We start from the raw sequence: 19,918 nt of genomic DNA, 5'->3' as shown, positions 1-19,918 counted from the left end.
GGCTGCAACAGGTAACGGCTGGATTGTCATCTCGGGCTGTCACGTTAGGCACTATGATGCTGTCATCTGCATCTGAACATCATCTTTTAGTGCCCTGAAATGGTGCGGTCCCCGGCCTCGGGTAAACCTGAGGTTTAAGAGGCAGACTTTGTTCGCTCCTGTGTTACTTCAGCTCCAGTTCAGCCTTCCTCTTCATTGCTCCTCAGGAAAACAACTCAGTTCGCTTAGTGTCATTGCATCAGGCAGGATGTTGTGTTGCTTCCTAGATAGAAATCACTGTAACCACGATTCCTAATGTTCCTTCGTAGAACCACAGAATAGTTAGGGTTGGAAAGGACCTTAAGATCATCCAGTTCCAAACCCCCCTGCCATGGGCAGGGAAAACTCCTTCCTTGGAGTTGGTGGTGAGGAGGTTGTGAGTGCAGTATCTTAGGCCCTTGCCTTTGCGTCTCAAACCTTCCAGCTGTGGGATGCTCCCAGAAAAGCATGATCATTGTAAGAATAGAGCTGGAATAGTGGCATAGTGCTTCTATCTTTTCATAGCAGTTTTTTACTGATAAAACATGCTCACAATTCTGCGATGCCAAGTTTCCCCCCAAGCTTTGAGTCCCTGTATCAGTTAGGGCCTGGGGTCCAGAAGTTGATGTACATCAGCTTTGAGTTTTCCACTCCTAATCACGGTAACCACTTGAGAGGATGGAGAGAGGACCAGGCCATGTTCTGCTTCTCCTTTCTGACTGAGGAGAGTCTTGGGGAGGAATTCCAATTCCTCCTTCTTGTGAGAAGCTTGGTGCTGATGCTGCCTTGTCCAGCTCTCATGACAAGGGTGACCCTCCAGCCCTGTGTAATGTGGCCTCTGCTTAGATCATAGAATCCCAGCCTTATTTGAGAGGGAAGGGATCCCAAAGCTCCTCCAGCTCCAACCCCTGCCACAGGCAGGGACCCCTTCCACCGGAGCAGCTTGCTCCAAGCCCCTGTGTCCAACCTGGCCTTGAACACTGCCAGGGATGGGGCAGCCACAGCTTCTCTGGGCACCCTGTGCCAGCGCCTCAGCACCCTCACAGGGAAGAGCTTCTGCCTTATAGATCCTGACAAGAGGATTTGAGCTGCAAGCTCTGTCCATGGGAAGCATTCCCTAAACAGAATAAGGTGAGGACTTAACTGATGTCCAGTCAAAGGTGTACCTGGATCAGAGAAACCTTGGTTCTTTCATGTAGGTGCCTCTGGGCTTACACCTATTTACTGACACACACCACTTGCCCTCTGCCTGCACGCGCTGGTCTTGTCGCACTGAGCTCAGTGAGTGCATGTGGTGTACCTCACGTGCAGAGGGATCAGAAGGAAGGGAAATAGCTGGAAAAGTTACTGGAGCATGTAATGCACTCCAGCAGCTGGCTCCTGCTTTCAGCTTCTAAAAGGCACCTTTTCCCCCTGCAGGTTCTCGCGTGGGTTCCACTGATGTTGTGCGACCCCTCTTCATCCTGGAATCCTGGGGTCATGCACAGGGGCCTGAGTCCTGCAGGTACCAAGTGTGTGCAGAGGGGAAAGGGGTGAGAAACAGTCGTACCTGAGCTGGAGCATCAAGGTGATGCTGGGCTGTGAGCTGGGCAGAGCGCAGACCTGGGCTGCTCTGGGGTCGCTGCACTAAGCCGGTGTGAGCCGGGAATGGCTGCGGCATTCCCATGCACGAGCTCTGCACCAGTCGCTGTACAGTGAAGGCAGCAGGCAACACCTGGAACTTCCCCGCAGTCCTGTGCCTCTGGGTGACTTCGGAAGCTTTCACCCAACATAAAAAGCACCAACTGCTGTACCGTGTGCTTTAAATACAGACATTCCTGACTAAATGCCGGTTTAGATTCAGGCTCCTGGGCCATTAGCAACCACCTGAGCTGGAGGGGAGCTGGTGTGGAAAGCAGGGCATGCTGCTGTTCTTTCTGCTTCCAGAAAGGCCCTGTATAGGGCCTGCCTGTGGTCTGCTGCTGGAGGGATGAGACTGCTGAGACAGGGCTGGCACCGCTGAGAAGCTCTTGTGTGGTTGCCTCCTGCAGTGATTGTCTTGGTACAGCTTTGGAAACTGAAGTATCTCCAACTTTATCCGGATGTGTTCTTTGTCCTTGGCTTGAGGGTTTTTAAACGGCTCTCGTTACACAAGAGTTGATTTCGCTGGTATTGAAACCCATTTTGATAGGAGCATCCGCTGCAGAGCTGCTGCGCTCAACCTGATGCTGAATTGTGCCAAGCAGAGGGGTGTCCAGCAGCAAGCGTTCATCTGCTGCAAAGAACAAGGTGTTCTGGGTGCGGTGCTGCCGCTTGCCTGTTGTCTGGAAGAGGGGGAATGACTTCCACCACATCCCTGAGCTCCCCACTGCTGCTGGGAGCAATCAGGTGCCTCTGCAGGCAGATGACTCTGCACTCTGCAAGCTGCCATCATCGCATCTGCCTGCAAGGAGAAGTGCAGGTTGGGAGCTCCTGGGGTGGGTTCGGCCCTTCCCTAAGGGGGGAGCGGTCTGAATTGGAGCTGCTGCTCTAAAAGGCAGGGATTACTGATTCAGGGCAGAAAACTCGACGGGCGGGACAGAGACGTGAAGAAACTGGAGCTTTTCCCTCATTACGACTTTTATTCCATATAAATAATCCCTCTACATCAGCTTTCCAACCTTGCAGTCTTACTGTCAAGAAGAAGCAGCCCCAGTTCTCTGTGAAAACGCCAACCCAGGCACCAGCCAAAGTGCACTGAGCAAAGTAGGAACAAGCAGGAAAAAGCCACTTGGAACAGGCACTGCCTGTGCAGTCCCAGCCCTGGAGCTTGGTACAGACTTCCTAGGTGTCATTATATGCAAAGTTACTTGGATTTGTGGGGGGAAAGGGGGCAAAGGGGGAAAAGTGATGGTTTTCCTTTCAGAAAGGAGCCTAGGGCAGTGAAGAGCAGCAGGGCTGGACCAGGGCAGTGTCAGTACCTATCTACCTGACTGTGTATCCAACTGTTGCCAAGGGGCAACAAACTCTTCATCCGAGACTGTGTTTTGTGTGGACCACGAGGCAAACCAGTTCTGGTGTGTGCTGGTAAGGACTCGCTCTGTCGGGACCAGGCTGAGGTCGGGGCCTGATGTAGAAATGAATAGTAAAATATATAAGCAATCTAAGCAGGTTTTTGAGCCAATCAGATAAGGAAAAGCAGCCTTTACCAGTGATGGAGCATCTCCAGGACCTGGAGCGGGTCTGCAATCTGTCTTCTGTCTATCTGTGCTTTTATCTGTTGGGTAGGTCCAAATAAACCCAGTCTGGATGAAGATGTTTCTGCTGGAAACGCTGTTTCTTGATACTACCTGGTCTGAAGCCAGTAACCTCCCCTGAATTTGACACGTCCAGGAAGTTCCCATTGTCCTTCCTGAGACAGGTGCTGTGGCTCTCAGGTACGTGGAAAACCAGAACGTTTATCTGTGCAAACATTAGTTTATTAAACCAGCATACAGTGTTTCAGTCCACACGTGCCAGCCTTACCCCGAGGTCAGCAGATGCATCCTGCAGTGAACCCCAGTAAATCTCTGCATGTGTTTGCTCCTGCATCAAGCTTTAGAGCAGCATTTCCAAGAGAGGGTAAGAGCCTGCTGTCTATATTACATTGTGTTATTCCGTGTGCCTGGCTTCTGCCTTCTCCTTAATCAGTAACCTTATTTCAGGTAGGACCCAGTTTGCTGGGAATCTCTTAGCTCGGAAATCCAAGCAGCTGGGATTCTTGCACGTTTATGTTGGTTAATTCTCATCCAGACCCTTCCTCTGAAAGGTATCTTTTAAGGCCAGGTCAAAACCGATGCCCTCTTAATTCAAGCACAAGGCTATGAAAGGCACAACCAGGAAGGTGAAAGCATTTGATTGGAAGCCTCAGACCTTCAGCTCCAGCTTGGCCTGGGCCCTGCTGCCATCTCCTTTGTGCAGGGTGGAGAAGGAAGATGATTGTGTTTGTGCTGTCCTCCTCCCAGCCCTGCCTGGCACAAAGAGCTGCAGGTACTGCAGCCTGCCTGACGTTAGGAAGCAGGCACAGGGCTGTGCTGAGCTGCCTATGAGCCCTGCTCCATCTAGCAGCAGCTTCCCTTAGCAAAATCAGTCTCCTGATGTGCTGCTTCAGCCTCGCTGCCTTTGCCCTGCTACATCTAAGAGGAGGAGGGGGAAAGTGAGCCCTTAAAGGCTGATGCTGTGGTTGATGTGTGCTTGTCGAAAGCACCCCCCCCTCAAGAACGCTCCGTCCCCCTTGTGCCCCGCGGCCCACGCCACCGTCACACATCTCTGCCAACACTTCAACCACATACAAACCTCTAGCACAGGAGCTGCTCTGAACACTACTTGATCACCCACCTACGAACTACAACGTAACGCCCTTCACCCTGTCTCCTAAGGCCTTGCTTTGTCAGTCACCCACTCCCTGCCTGGCTGTCCTGGTACCCGCAGTGCCCTGCCAGCCTCGGCAGGGAGAAAGGGGTGGTGTGCCCAGAAACCTAAATCTTAGCTCTAAACACAATTAGTTAAATAAGATAAAGTGCATCCAGTAGACATGTCATTGGCTTGCCACACAGCTGCGGGAGAGGCAAAATAAATACAGAAGGGAAGTGATGGTGTTTTCTTTGTTGCTCGGGAGCATGTGTGTCCTTCCCTGCCCTTTGGTGTACGGCTGGGAACGGGTGATGCCAAACCTGGGAGCAGGGAGTGCTGATGGGGACCCCGTGTGTTGTGACTGGGTGCTGAGGGGCCCAGGGCAGGTGCTGAAAGCTGATTTCATAGAAGGTAAAAGAGGGAGGACAAACTCGTGCTCCTCTTCTCATCCACCACCTTCAGCACGTTCTCCTGTGGAGCAAGAGCAGAGACAGCAGCGGGATTATGAGCCTTTAGGGAACTGCTGAGCAGTAAATTAAAGATGTCTGAGTTTCAGCCTGCCCTTCCTGCACTGCTGGGACTGCTCCAGAGGCACCACTGCACCACAGCCATGCAACCACCTGACAAATCCAATGGGAGCTGAATGTGTGAGTCTGAGTTACACTGGAATACTTTCCTCTTGTCCCAGACCCCATCCTTACGTGTTTTCCTGTGTGCCTGAGCAGCACCTGGAGCAAGAGGAGAAGGGGCTGATCTGGGACAGGGCTCTGTGGTCCTCTCCTGTGTCGGGGGTGCAGCACTTCTGTTCTCCAAGGGCAAGCGGGTGCATCAGCTTTTCTCTAGTGAAGAAACCAAGCCCTGAGCAGAGCTGCCCTGTGGCTGCATCCAGACCCAGATATGTTGGGTTTAACTGAGAAAAGCAGACCTGTTTTCCCCTCTAGCTGCCATATGCCTGGGTGCTGCTCAGAACTGCTGAGCTGGCATTTTCCTGCATCCATGTTTAAGGCCACAGAGCTGTCTTTTGCTGGTGCACATTTTCTGCACCCAAAGCTCCCAAGAAAGGGCAGAGGGAGGATATGAAGTGGAAAACAGATGAAATACCACAAAGCAGGCGAGGTGATAGCAAGCGTGGCTTGCACAGAAAGGACACCTCTAAAGGAATCATTCCAGGGCACAGCCAGAGTTATCCAATGTGGAACTGCACTAAAATCATACCTGACGTACTGAAGATTCCAAGGCTGTTCCTGAAGACATCTTTCATTGTCCTTATGTGTGCAATGGATGGGGCTGGCCGTATCCTGCTGCTGAGGGGTGCTCAGTGCTGCTGCAGCACACTGCTGAGATTTAATACTACTGGAAGCACCAGCACTACAGAGCTGCAGGTGGGGTACAAACCATGTAATGTCCTCTGGTTTACAAGTCTGACCCGGCTCCAGAGCAGCTCTATGTGGATTGCTGATGGCTTCAAGGGGCTGTTTGACAGCCCTGTGCTCTCAGTGCTGGTACCCAGCTCCTGGTTTGCACTATCCCTATGCAGTGCACATCTTGCACTGCAGACACCTTCTCTCTGTGCAGGATGACAAGACACTGGTGGGCTTTAAAGTAATTTTAAACTTCCTCCTAAGAGCTCATCTCAGTCTTCCCTCGGGCAGGTTCAAGCCATTCCCCTTGGCCTGTCCCTACAGACCCTTGTCCCAAGCCCCTCTCCAGCTTTCCTGCAGCCCCTTTAGGCACTGGAGCTGCTCTCAGGTCTCCCCTTAAGGAGCCTTCTCTTCTCCAGGCTGAACCAGCCCAGCTCTCTTCAATACATTCTCTCTTCAACGCACTGATTCTTGCTCCATCACTTTCTGCCTTCATTTGCTAGACTAAACAACCATTCCCTGAACATTCCTGGAGTCCTTCCCCGCGTTCCTTCAGTCCAAGTACATTTCTCTTCATCCTTTCTCACATAATCCCTCTCTTTTCCAATGTTAACAGTATTTGGCCATGTCGTGCCAGGCAAAGGCTTTCCATCACTCCAGAGGTATGAAGACAACTGTGTCGAGTCCTATATTAAGGCACTAATTCTGCATGAGGACTAAACTCCCTGTTTTGGTGGTACTAAGATGTGCACTGAGGATCTGAGTTGCCCATAGCATGATGGTGGGCTCCACTTGTGGGTTGCAGGAAGGACCAGGGAGGACGATGCTATTCAAGTCAAGCCCTTGGGACCTCACCTTGCCAATCCAAGGCCAACTTCCAATGTAACAGCAGAGCATAGAATCATAGAATCAACCAGGTTGGAAAAGACCTTTAAGATCAAGTCCAACCATTCCCCAGCATTGCCAAGGCCACCACTAAGCCACGCCGCCGAGGGCCTCGTCTACACGGCGTGTGAACACTGATGGCCTCTCCTTGTCTCTTGAACCTTGAGGAAACAGGTATGTTCTTTGGTAGCTCCGTAACTGCCCTGAGGAGCGCTGGTTTCTGCTCGTGCTCTTTCCTGCGCCAACCTCCGGCACCGGTTTGCATCAGAAGCCGAGCCCTTCCGACCTCCTCCGTCCTGCAGCACACAGGCCCTGCCTGCCCCCCTCCTGCTGATGTCAGCCGGAGCGGCAGGGTCAGATCCCTGGAGCTGCTCTGGAAACGCACCCCCAGCTGCAGCTGAACCCAGAGCCGCGAAGCTGCCGTTCCTGAGGAGGCTGCTGGCGGGCCGAGCCGCGGCGCTGTGTGCGCAGCGGGCCCTGCTCCGCGCCTCGCTGGACGCTCTCCAGGGATTCCAGGCCTGCACTCCGGGTAAATATTTATCCCTTGTTCTTTGAAGCACAGGATGAAAGCCCCACCACGCTCTGCTCGGCGCCTCCAACGGCTCGGAAGGTGCTGGAGGCTTTCAGGGCCATAAATAGACGTTAGCGGTGGAAGCGGTGCCACGCACACGGTGGCTGCTGGCTGCAAGGCAAGCGCATGAGCAGCATCTGCGGTGGGGAGGGAAATCCGGGTGTTCGTGGTTGGGGGAACATGGGCCCCACAAAGCCCAGGAGCAGGGAAGGTGGGGATGTTGGGCAGTGAAGAGATTCAGAGCAGCCCAAGGAGAAGGACTTGGGGGTGTTGGTTGATGAGAAAATGAACATGAGCCGGCTTCAGTGTGTGCTCACAGCCCAGAAACCAACCGTGTCCTGGGCTGCATCCAAAGCAGCGTGACCAGCAGGTCCAAGGAGGTGATCCTGCCCCTCTGCTCTGCTCTCGTGAGACCTCACCTGGAGCATTGTGTGCAGTTCTGGGGTCCTCAACATAAAAAGGACATGGAACTGTTGGAACAAGTCCAGAGGAGGCCACGAGGATGCTCAGGGGCTGGAGCAGCTCCTGTATGGAGACAGGCTGAGAAAGTTGGGGCTGTTCAGCCTGGAGAAGAGAAGGCTGCGGGGAGACCTCAGAGCAGCTTCCAGTGTCTGAAGGGGGCCTATAGAGATGCTGGGGAGGGACTCTTCATTAGGGACTGCAGTGACAGGACAAGGGGTAACGGGTTCAAACTGAAACAGGGGAAGTTTAGATTGGATCTAAGGAGGAAATTCTTTCCTGTGAGGGTGCTGAGGCACTGGAATGGGTTGCCCAGGGAGGTTGTGAATGCTCCATCCCTGGTGGTGTTCAAGACCAAGTTGGACAGAGCCTTGGGTGCCATGGTTTAGTGTGAGGTGTCCCTGCCCATAGCAGGGGGTTGGAACTGGATGATGTTAAGGTCCTTTCCAACCCTGACTATTCTATGATTCTATGATGTTGACTGCTGCTCTAGATACCTGCTGTGCTTTGGGACATGGAAGATCCACGGCAGGAGGGGAAGTGACCTGGCACAGGGTTTCCCACTGGATGGAAATCCCATACTACCAGTTTGTTAATGGGATGATATTTTTACGTTCCTGGAGGGGCTGGTGGCTTGTGTTTTGCAGACCCCTCTGTTTCAACACTCATTTCCCAAACCTTGCACCATATCGAAGCGGAGTCACTATTGAAAACCAGAGCATGAACGTTTTCTGGTTGGAAGTGCTTGAAGGAGGGCTGCAGTTTGGGTTTATGAAGGGCTGAAGCTGACATGTTTTGGGTGCATGGGTGGTGGTTGTCAAATCCGGGCTGTTCAAAGGGAAAAACCCCAAACTCACTGGGAGGCTGCTACCTCCTGGTAGGAAGTTACTGACCAGCCCTGATAGCCCCTGAGGGGGCATCGCTCCAGATGCATCTCCTCAAGGCTCGTCATAGAATCGCAGAATAGTTAGGGTTGGAAAGGACCTTAAGATCATCCAGTTCCAACCCCCTGCCATGGGCAGGGACACCTTGCACTAAACCATGGCTCCCAAGGCTCTGTCCAACCTGGTCTTGAACACTGCCATCTCTTATGTGGGGCTCAGTTACATTGATCACCCTCCTTTTTTGCCACTAACTCTGTCCTCCAAGCCAATGCTCATCCAGAGTCTGTAACTTGGGTTCTTGGTACAAACTTTGCTCCTGTTTACTCCCAGGCACTCCATGTTTTGTCACTGCTGTAATGTCCACTGGGTACATGGGCACAGCACAAGGAAGGTTTCCAGCTGACCTGGATTTACCAGGACAGAGCTGCTCAATACCTCCTGCAGGTTTGCATAACCACCCACTGACCTTGCCACTGAAGTCCTTCATCTACAGAGAACTTGGGTTACCACCATTAATACACTGTGGGATGTAAAACACTCCTTCTGCTGTAATGGGATCATGTAGTTGAGCTGGCCTGACCTCAGCTGGGCACAGTCAGGCATCAACATCTGCAATTCAGTGTAAGCATTGACTGTTACAAACCAGATGTGAGGCACCAGCACCCAGCCTCTTGGCTGGATTAGGGGCCATTCACTCAGGACTGCCTGTTCCTTATAAAGCACATCAAGCACCGAGTGGAAACAAAGAATTAAGGTGGTTTGGGCACCTTGAATTCATGGTATGAGGCACAAAAGGAATAAATAAACTTCTAATTTTGCATTATAACAATAAAAGTAAAGCTCTTTGTTTAACGCTTGATCTCACTGCGCTTCCAGCTTCCTGAATGATGCTCTTTCCCTGGTTCTTGCTAATCCCAGCTCTGCCCACTGCTGCTGCTGCACTTCTTACTAGAACCTGCCCTAGGGGAGACTGAGATGAGCTCTTAGGCAGAAGCTCTTCCCTGGGAGGGTGCTGAGGCACTGGCACAGGGTGCCCAGAGAAGCTGTGGCTGCCCCATCCCTGGCAGTGTTCAAGGCCAGGTTGGACACAGGGGCTTGGAGCAAGCTGCTCCAGTGGAAGGGGTCCCTGCCTGTGGCAGGGGTTGGGGCTGGAGGAGCTTTAAGGTCCCTTCATCCCAAACCATTCCATGATTCATCTGCAACACACGGTGGTGTTCAGGGAGGGACTCCAGCTGATGCAGAGATGTTTCCCTCGAGGATGGCCGCACTTCCCAAGTCCCTCTGTGGGCCACATACAGTGGCTTTGCTGAACTCAGGTTTCCTCTGGGTTAAGTTCCGGGCAATCCTGTCCCTACAGCATCAGCTGCAGGCATGAGGCTCAATAAGCCAAGAAACCTAAGAGAAAATCCCACCAAGGATTCAAGCCCCCCTCAAAGAGGGGCAATCCTCAGGGATCTGCTTCCAAAGCATTGCTGTGAGATCACACGTTAGGGAGAATTACATGAAAATCAAGTGGAGCTTTGCAGCTTTCTGTGGTCTAAACCTCATCTGTCTGTAGAGCACTAGGAAAGAGGAGCCAAGGGAGGAGGGAAGCGACTGTTAGCAGCCATGGTTATTTCTGCCTGCCATCTGTGTCACTGTGCAGCCTCTCATGTTGATGTGGGAACTTCAAAGCAGCAGCAGGAACTGGACACGAGACCTTTTCACTCCAAACCCTCTGACAACTTGCCAGACTTGAGCCAAATGGGACCCAGGGAGCAGAGAGTTAAAGGCAGTTTAAAGGCAGGTCTCCCTCCTCCTCTTGGCTCTTGTCCCCACTACAGATAAACCATGGCAGAACTCGCTCTGTCTGCAAATGGTCTTGTTTGGGAAAGCCAGCCCTGATAGTGGCCTGTCACTGGTGCAGAGGGAGAGGTCACATTGCTTTGTGGTGACTTCAGCAGACAGGAGGTGATAATGATGCCCTAGAACAGCAATAAGGACTAACAGCCAAGCAGCACTCATGCTCTAAACGCTCTTGCAGTTGATGGAATGAGAAACAACCCTAACAAACCACCAAGAGAAACCCACTGCTGAGATGGGGACACAGACACTGCTGCACTGGCTCATCCTGGTACTGAGGAAAGCAGAGGCTTCAGAGCAGGATGCTCAGAGAGGAGAAGTCATTAGATCTTTGCATTGAGTTTGATTGCTCTGGGGACTCAAAGGAATGAAAATGCATTCTCTTGGTGTAAGATTTGCCCATTCCTGTGATGCCAACGCAGGTCAGGACTGGCACTTTGGTTAAAGGCTCACTGCCACCCATATCCGTAAAGGGCTCCCCTGAAATCAGAAGCATCTCCTGAATTACAGGAAATGTCAAAAAGGAAAGCATCTGCTTTAATTCATCTGCATCCAAAAGTGATGTCTGATGCTGACTGCGTAGTTTAGGCACCCCTGGAAACTCAAACTGTCTGGGAAGAGGGGAAAGTGAGGCAGGAACATGCTCTGGTGTGTGGGCATGCTCAGGCAAGGGAGAAAGAGCATTGCAGCTAGGAAGGAGATAGGTGGGATGAAATGGTAGAGGGTGACTAAACCACCAGTTAACCCCTCATTTCCCCTTGGCATCACTACACTTGGTGTTCCCAAGCAAGTATGTTCAGAGAGCAATACCAGCTCAAGTGCCAGGTTAAGCAGTCCCATACCTGCTTGGCTAAGTGCAAACACCAGGTTAAGGCACCTTCAGTTCTCCAAGACATAAGGCTGTGTCTATAATTAAAGCTTCCCTAATGAAATCCATGAGGAATGATGGAGTAAAGGGCCATGCTGAAGCAGACTCTCTGACCAAACCATGGGAATCTCCACTGCTGAGGTGAACATAAACTACTCTAATTCATTGTTCCCTCTTAGTTGGTGTCTGATCCAAGTTATCCTCATGGAGAAAAGCAGTCATTAATTCCTTCATCCTCTGCTTAGGGGGACTGGGGGTAGATTAGAGGCATGGCCTGGGCAGTAAATTCCCACTATGTGCATCCAAGTGTCTCCTAAATGTTTTCCTAAATGCTGCTGGAATTAACTTCCCTCATTTGAAGGAATTTGAGTTCAAGCACAGAACCAGCTCCTGCTGGTTAGTTCTTGGTGGGTTGTCTTTTCTGCTTGCTCTTCTCCATGCCTTTTGTATAGGACCGGATTAGGGTAAAAGTCCTTTGTTAGCAGCTTAACCACCCCTAAGCTCATTTGTACCCTGGGGATGAAAACTGAGCCATACCCAGCGACAAGCTGCTGGGTTGGGGTCTGAAGGAAAGCCTGCTGGAGCCAGTGATCTGCCTGCCCAGCTTTGAGCAGCCTATTGCCTGAAGTGCCTACTTATGGACTAGAGCTGCTGCTGCTCTACTTAAAGGGTAAAGCCAGGAGTGTCCTGAGAGCAACTGAAGTGTTAGGCAAGCTGGCCTGTGTGCTGGAGATGCTCATCTCTCTCCTTTGAAGAGACATGAAGCCCAGATCGTAAGTTAAGTGTCTCTGTGCTCAGCTTGAGTTAGATGGAGTGACTTGCCACCATTACTGCCCAAACTGGTGGCAGGATCCCAGCCTGATGTACTGGTCTGATCTGCTGCTGTGGATAGGACATCCTGCCCTGAGGGTGACACTGCCTGGAAAACCCCATCTTGCAAAGGTACCAAACGGAGCCAAAGAGCCCCTACCCTCCCTCCCTCCAGTTCCTCCTGATTTCTACCTTACTTTTCTGCCTGGTTTGGTCTTTCTCCTGGCTTTGCTTGTTTTACATTTCCTTCCTGGCAGAAACCTCTTTGCTTGTGTGAAACCTGGAGCATCGCTACACAACCACATCTCTTCTTCCTCCTCTCTGCTTAGCTCACAGGCCTTTCCAACAGGAGCCATCTCACCCTTTGTATCTAGACACTGCCTTGCAGTTACCACATCTGTAACTCCAAGTGCAGCATTCACACATCTTGTACTGGGAAAAGAATCCCACATGCAGCTGACCTTCAAACTACTGACCATGAGGTGGGCCTCTAAAGCTTTGCAAGTGTACTGTAAGGGACCACGCTGACCTCAAGCTATTATAGGTGTGATCAGCCCAGAGACAAATTCATCCCAGTATCCTTTCTGAAGTGATCCCTTTCCAGGAATAGTTTTGGTTTGTGCCCCAGCTAATGCACATCATCGACCAGACTCAGCAATCCAGTTTTCTGTTCACATTGTCCTGTTTGACTTCCCCTTGTTTCCCCATCCACTGCAGGGCAGCTCTTTGGGATGCACAGATTTAGACTACCTGAGGGATCCGTATCACTGCTATTAATCTGCTATCCTGTATTAGTGAATATTTCTGGGTAGTTATCTGGTGTGATGCTGTTCTGGCCACAGCAGATGAAGTTGTGGACCTGTACTATGGCTGAGTGCATTAATGGGATTACAAACACACCATGGGAGCAGGCTCAGGAACTCACCTTCTGCCTCAGGCAAGCCAGTGCAGTCTCTGCTAGTTGAGAGTGTCCCCACTGTCCTTGTCCTTGCAATCCTCAGGCTGGTCCCCTTCCCTGGGCTGTGATGTTGCTGTGTCCTGCTCAGAGTCAACAGTCTTGTCAGAGCTGGCTTTCCCTGGGGGCAAAGGCTCTTTGCCTTCAGTACCTTCAGCATCTTCACCTCCTTTCAGTGCAACTGCCTGCCCCTGCAGGGCAGTGTCTGGGGTCACTTCCTCCCCTCTTTCTCTCACCAGCTGCCTTTGACCTGCATCCAGTCTGTCTCCTGCTGTGTCCACCTTTCCCCCGTGGCTGTTTGCGGAGCCCTCACTGGACTCCCGTCCTGAAGCTGTGCTTTTCTCTAAGGCAGCTCCATCTACATTCACTGCCACAGGCAAGGACAAGGTCTCCTCACTGCCATGCCTGGTGGCCTGCACGGTGCTTGGAAGGCTGCTCTGTGAAGCAGTGCTGTCAGTGCTCTCCTGGGGGCTGTCAGCAGGGTCAGCCTTCCCACTGGCATCTTCCCCAGCCCCTTCATTACTTGGCTTGGGCCCTGGCTCCGAGTCTCCTGCGCTGGCCACAGACACCTCCACACTGGATCCCTTCACTCCTCTGCGCTCCTCCTTCCGACCACTGTGGGCAGAATGGACCTTTCCACCTTTGAGCCTTTGTGATGAGGAGGCCCCATGATCCTGGGGGTTTGGCTGTTTGAGCTCCTCCAGCTCAGCTGTGCAGTTCTCTTCCACTCCCTCCTCACCTCTGCTCTTCCGCTTCTCTACACCAAGGCTCCTCTGAGGAAAGAAGGAGATATAGTTCAGCTTAGTCAAATACCAGGATATGGTATTCCTTGTCTATGATAGTTCTCAAAATGTGAGGAAACGCTTGCAGAGGCCATTAAAGGATGTAAAAGGATGTAGGTGAAGGGTTCAGGTACCAGAATAAGTGGGGTTTGTTGTGCTGACAGAGGGTCAATGCAAGAAGTGAAGCTGCTCTCACATCATCTGGTGAGTGCTCACAAGGGCACATTTACCCCACCACAGAGGTCTCCCAGCTCTGCCCTGGTTGGGAGCCTCCAAGGGCCGTGATAGGGCATGCTCTGAGGGAACTCAGCAGCCAGCCTTGATCTCCTGAGCTCACCTGGCTGTCGAGGTCATCCTTCACAAACGACATGTCCTCTCCTTCTTTTGCGTCCCATCTGTCAAGGAAATAAATGAATTAAAGAATTCACAATTTAGGCCTTCAACTTATAGAATCACAGAATGGTTTGGGCTGGAGGGACCTTAAAGCCCATCCAGCTCCAACCTGTGTCATGGGGGTCTAGTGATGCCTCACACCAGACCGTGTTGCTCCAAGCCCCGGTGTCCAACCTGGCCTTGAACACTGCCAGGGATGGGGCAGCCACAGCTTCTCTGGGCACCCTGTGCCAGCGCCTCAGCACCCTCACAGGGAAGAGCTTCTGCCTTATCTCCAGCCTGAGCTTCCCCTGTTTCCATTTGAACCCATCACCCCTTGTCCTATCGCTGCAGTCCCTAATGAAGAGTCCCTCTCCAGCATCCTTGTAGCCCCCTTCAGACACTGGAAGCTGCTCTGAGGTCTCCACGCAGCTTCTCTTCTCCAGGCTCAACAGCCCCAGTGTTCTCAGCCTGGCTCCATACAGGAGCTGTTCCAGTCCCTGATCATCCTCATGGCCTCCTCTGGCCTTGCTCCAACAGCTCCATGTCCTTCTTATGCTGAACACCACAACTGCACCCAGTGCTGCAAGTGGGATCTCACCAGAGCAGAGTAGAGGGGCAGGATCACCTCCTTTGAGCTGCTGCTCACACTCTCCTATGGCAAAGCCACTCTCCCTGCCTGATCCTGAGGAGGAATTCCGACCAGGGCCATGCATTCCTTGTCTGAGCCCCTTGACCAGGCAATGAGACACAAAGGCAGCAGACAAACCGGTCCAGTTCCTTTTGGCACCTGCTACAGCACTCAGCCCTTCCAGACGCTCATCTGAGACCACTAAATCTTAATGAACTGGTTGTTACAGTCCTAAATGTAATGAAAACATGAAATCCAATTGCCAGAACAGACAGGGGCTGTTAGACTAATAAGATATGTATAAATTTGTTTGTGCCGGTGTCTGCCACAGTCTCATCCTGCTGCCTGACAGTGCCCAAGTGTCCCACATCCCCACAGCAGCAGTCAGAGGCACACAGCAAGGGATAAAATGGCTTTGGAGTAAGCAGCCTGGGAGGCTGGAGACATGGACATGTGCAAGCAGAGCACAAGGATGCCACAGGATCAGCCTGAAGCTCTCTGCCCCTCTCAGCATCACTGGCAGATGCTTGGGTTAGAGTCTGGAAAGAGAGCAAATGCACCTAATGCCTCCCAGTACTCCCCCAGCTTCCAGAAACGTGCAGCTCTGGGATTTCCTGAGCCTGAGATGGTCTCTGTGTTGAGTCATGCTTAGTTGACCACCTCTTCCAAGGATCTGTGCAAGTGCATTTTGACCCCAAATACATTTGCAGCTTCTACAACATCCTGTGCCACAGCTCAATGAAAGGCTGTGATGAGCTGCTTGCTTTTATAGAATCACAGAATGGTTTGGGTTGGAAAGGACCTTAAGATCATCCAGTTCCACCCCCCTGCCATGGGCAGGGACACCTCACACCAAACCATGGCACCCAAGGCCTCATCCAACCTGGCCTTGAACACTGCCAGGGATGGAGCATTCACAACCTCCCTGGGCAACCCCTTCCAGTGCCTCACCACCCTCACAGTATTGTTTGTATTTGCTAACATGGATATAGATCTGAATGTGCCCATGCAGTGCTATTGAGCAGGGAGGGATCTCAGTAACCCTTACTTCTTGTATGTGTGCCTGGTGAGTGATATCACACACAAACACGTATAGAATACACACGTTCCTCCCTGCCCCATACTCAAAGCACATGTGCAAAGATGTGTGAGGTCTCATTCTTCTCTGCTGTTCTTACCAGCCTCTTCACATGGCAAATCTGGATCAAGACACAAGACGCACATCGAGGTGACTGCAGTCAGGCATTTCCAGAGGCAAGGGTGTTACAGTGACCCCCCGTGGTCACAGCCTGTGGAAGCTGTGTGGGATTTCCATCACAGGCTCCACCACACCATCACACTAAGCTGCTCCACACTGGCTTTGTATCCTGCACTGTCCTTAGGGCAGAAGTGAATGGCATTTACAAGCACCTCAAAGCTCTCAGAGCCAGAGGGTGAAGCAGCTTGGAGCAGTCCCACAAGGCTTGGAGACAGACCCAGCACCAAACCACAGCCAGGGGGTCTTGTCCTGAATACACACCAGGTCCCTGCCACTCCTTGTCCAGCTCAAACCACAAAAGGGACCCTTTCTTATAAGCAGTCCCCACCGCTGGTGTTCTGTTTGCCACGGTGCCCTGTAGAGATTCTGAACATCAGCCTGTAGGGATAGAGCTCATCCTACAGAGTCAAGCATGTCAAATTCCAGCACGGGCTGCCCTGGTGATCAGCTCCCCTCTGCACTCAGCACTGATGCTGGTGGGATCAATGACTGCCCTCCCTGGCTGGATATCTAAAGAGAGGAATTACAGGCTTCTGCCTCCCCCTGCTCCAGCACTGCACGGCTCCTGCAGAGCCAGCCCAGAACAGACCACCCACACAGGCCTAAAGATAGCCCACACTAGCTAGACAGCAGTTCTGAAACACTCAGCGTCTCCTCCCCATCATTACCATGAACACACCAGTGTTATTAATGACTGTGAGGCAATGAAATGCTCAGTGTGTTCCCTAGCATGGCCAGTGCTATCCATCACAGATGCTCATATGGGAGCTTGGCTCCAAATTCTTTATGGGTAAGATGCTGCTGGAAGTCACCACCAGATGCTCCAAAGGGGTCTTAGCACTGCTCTTGAGTTGCTTGGACCTAAATAGGAGAGGAATCTAAGCGATAAAGGGCAGATACAAGTGAAGGTAAGGAATATTCAGCACCCCAAGGACTCCCTGAGCTGAGGTTTGAATTAGAGGAGAAGCTTCAGGAATGGCTCTTCCCAAAGAGAAGCAGTGGAGCAAAGGATGCTCTTCAGCTCATCAGCTTTTCTTTCCACGTACATTTTATTGGGATGGAGCTGAGGACAGCAAGGGATGGAATGTAGCACACAAAGATAACTGGATTATTTGCATGCTGCTGATCCCATTCTTCATAGATTTATCAGATTTAAATTGAATTGTTATAAGCATGATTAACTGAGAGGGCTCAGGAAGGCACAAGACACCCCATCTTTATGCTGTAAGTGGATTCCCGGTCTGCAGCACAACCAGCTCAGAGCTATGGCTGCTCAGGTGCATTTCCTCAGTGCACAGCCACTGGAAACAAAAGCAATGTAAGATCTTCAGCCTTAATACAGTGCCAGGCTCTGCACCATAGACCCGCTCCAAGAAACCTGGAGAGGGGCTTGGGACAAGGGCCTGGAGGGACAGGCCAAGGGGAATGGCTTGAACCTGCCCGAGGGGAGACTGAGATGAGCTCTCAGGCAGAAGCTCTTCCCTGGGAGGGTGCTGAGGCGCTGGCACAGGGTGCCCAGAGAAGCTGTGGCTGCCCCATCCCTGGCAGTGCTCAAGGCCAGGTTGGACACAGGGGCTTGGAGCAAGCTGCTCTAGTGGAAGGGGTCCCTGCCTGTGGCTGGAGTTGGAACTGGAGGAGCTTTAAGGTCCCTTCCAACCCAAACCACTCTGGGGTTCTATGATTCTGTTGTCCTGAAGCAGCAGAATCCTGCACACACAGACCCTGCCCAGCACTCTCCATGTCAGCCAGTAACATCAAGCAGCAGCTCACCTCCAGCTAACTCACTTGTGGTGGGCAGCACTGCGAGTGCCCGTGAAGCACATCTCTGCACATCATAGCTGCACGGTCACAACTGACCTGCCTAGCTGAAGAATGCCAACGTTAAATGCTGCTGGAATGGTTTTATATGGATAAATGAAGAGGCTTGTAATCAAGCCTTCACCCTGCTGTTGCCCACTAAAGGGGATGGCAGTGCTGAGATGCCAGTCACTGTTATTAAACTGCTGGTGTGGCTCCAGAAAGCTGGGAACTGCACTCAAGTTTAATTATGAAGAGCAGCAGGGGAGGGGACCCCTGGGAGGATGTGGATGAACCTGTGAAACACACTTGGTTCTGCTGATATTCTGAAATGAATTCAGTGCAAAGCAGTACACTGCTGTGTGCTGCCCACAGCAGGAGCAGGCCACCTCCTCCTCACCAGCCTGGGATCTTCAAGGACTGATTAAGAAGGGGCATCTGTAGCACAGCATCAATCCTAATTACCATCAGTTCGGCTGAGAACTATCTTTGGAGGCTGCTCCTTTATATCAGCAGTGACTGGAAGTCAGATAAGACTAAGTATTCAAGGCCAGGTTGGACGGGGACTTGAGCAAACTGCTCTAGTGGAAGGTGTCCCTACCCGTGACAGGGGGTTGGAGCTGGATGAGCCTTAAGGTCCCTTCCAGCATAAAGCAGTCTGGGATTCTAAACGGAGTCCTGCTAGACATGGTCCCAGCCAACATGAACTCACACAAACAGCTGCTGTTCAGATGGAACCAATATCATTTTTATCTGTCCCTCTTCACAATTCAGCAAGGAATGAGGCCTGGACGTGTGTATCCCAGCCATCAGCTGGGATATTGCAGTGCTGCCAGCCTCCTTACCTCCTGGCTCTGCCGGTCAGCCTGTCCTTGCCTTTGGCTCGGCTGCTCACTGCAGGTACCACTTTTGGACCAGGACTGCTCGCGTTTGCTCCACCTAGAAGACAGGTTGGAAATGCCATGCAGAGGCAGGCACAACCAGCTGATGGACCACAGAAATGGCCAACATCCTTCCGTGACTGGGAAGTACCTCTGGTGGGGCAGCCTCTGAAGCTGTATGCACATAATACATATATTATCTAAAATAATAAATACAAATTGAGAATTTAGGGGTGTTTCTTCTGCAGTTTTTATTCCAAATTCCAATTGTAACTTCAAATCATTCCTTGGCTAGTCTGCCTGGCGCTGTTCTTGGAAGACTTGTTCCTGTTCTCCCTTGCCACATGGCACAGACTGTACCACACAGCTATGAGAGCAGCCACATGGCATGCTCCCAAAAGGCACTCCAAATCCATGAGCAGGCCTGGCAAGAACCCTCTCCATGAGGTGCTGACATTCAGCGGGGTGACAGAACCAAGTCCTGTGGTCTACTCACCTCTCCCATCGGGAGGAAAGGATTTGTGCTGGAATTTCCTTGCGTTTCTTCCCCCTGAAAGGACAAAGCAAAGCATGCACGGAAGTGAGCGAGGCTCTGCAATGGACACGCAGCACAAAGCCTGACGTTCAGGTAGGGTGTCACAAGGGAAAGCTTTGTTCTGCCAGTCCATCTCCTGAGCAACAGGAGTCATGATGGACTTATGCTAGTAAAGAAGCCAGCAGGTGCCACAGGGATCAGAGATGACGTGCTCTGGAATAGGATTGCCTCTCAACCCAGTGTTTGGGAAAGGAGGCAGCGCTGAGCCTCCGCGCTGTGTCGTACAAGGTTACAGAAGCCACTGCTCTCCCTGGGGAGGTAAAAAGCACTAGCACCCAGATGCTCAAATCCCCTCCCCTGAGCACTCTGCAAAGCAGAGAGGGCTGAGACCCCAACACTGCGCTCAGAGGCCCAGAAAGGGAGAGTTTCACAACTGACAGCACGGCGGCTGCTGCGGCACTGGGATCGCAGGATCAGCGTTCACTAAGCGTCAGGACAGAGTCTGGGTGTCCCTTGCCAACCTTTCTTATTGCTGGGATTATCCAAGGCTGGCTCCCCATCCTCTTCAAACCTGCAGGTTAAAAACAGGCATTGTCAGACCTGAGCGTTCTCCTCCAGTGTGCAAAGCATGGGCAGGAGACCTCGAGACGACGCAGGCT

General features: G+C 51.9%; 1 protein-coding gene across 3 annotated transcripts in view; it reads right to left on the bottom strand.

Moving 5' to 3' along the window:
• Window positions 1–3,433: 3,433 nt before the first annotated feature.
• The window catches only part of CCDC9B (coiled-coil domain containing 9B), a 63,557-nt gene continuing 47,072 nt past the window's right edge, over window positions 3,434–19,918 (bottom strand). For all 3 annotated transcript variants that reach the window (XM_057430559.1, XM_057430561.1, XM_057430560.1), the window contains 6 exons: window positions 19,781–19,830; window positions 19,221–19,274; window positions 18,689–18,782; window positions 14,123–14,180; window positions 12,974–13,776; window positions 3,434–4,839 (listed from right to left, as the gene is read on the bottom strand). In XM_057430559.1, the coding sequence (XP_057286542.1) occupies window positions 13,006–13,776; window positions 14,123–14,180; window positions 18,689–18,782; window positions 19,221–19,274; window positions 19,781–19,830 (1,027 nt within the window). In that variant the 3' untranslated portion in view covers window positions 3,434–4,839; window positions 12,974–13,005. The remainder of the gene's footprint in view (window positions 4,840–12,973; window positions 13,777–14,122; window positions 14,181–18,688; window positions 18,783–19,220; window positions 19,275–19,780; window positions 19,831–19,918) is intronic.

Source organism: Pezoporus wallicus, unplaced genomic scaffold (assembly GCF_028554395.1).
Source record: "Pezoporus wallicus isolate ANWC-B61680 ecotype Strahan unplaced genomic scaffold, APGP_CSIRO_Pwel_v1 contig_8824, whole genome shotgun sequence".
NCBI lineage: Eukaryota > Metazoa > Chordata > Aves > Psittaciformes > Psittacidae > Pezoporus > Pezoporus wallicus.
The sequence above is the reverse complement of the archived record's forward strand: the minus strand, read 5'-3'. Positions and strand labels throughout refer to the sequence as shown.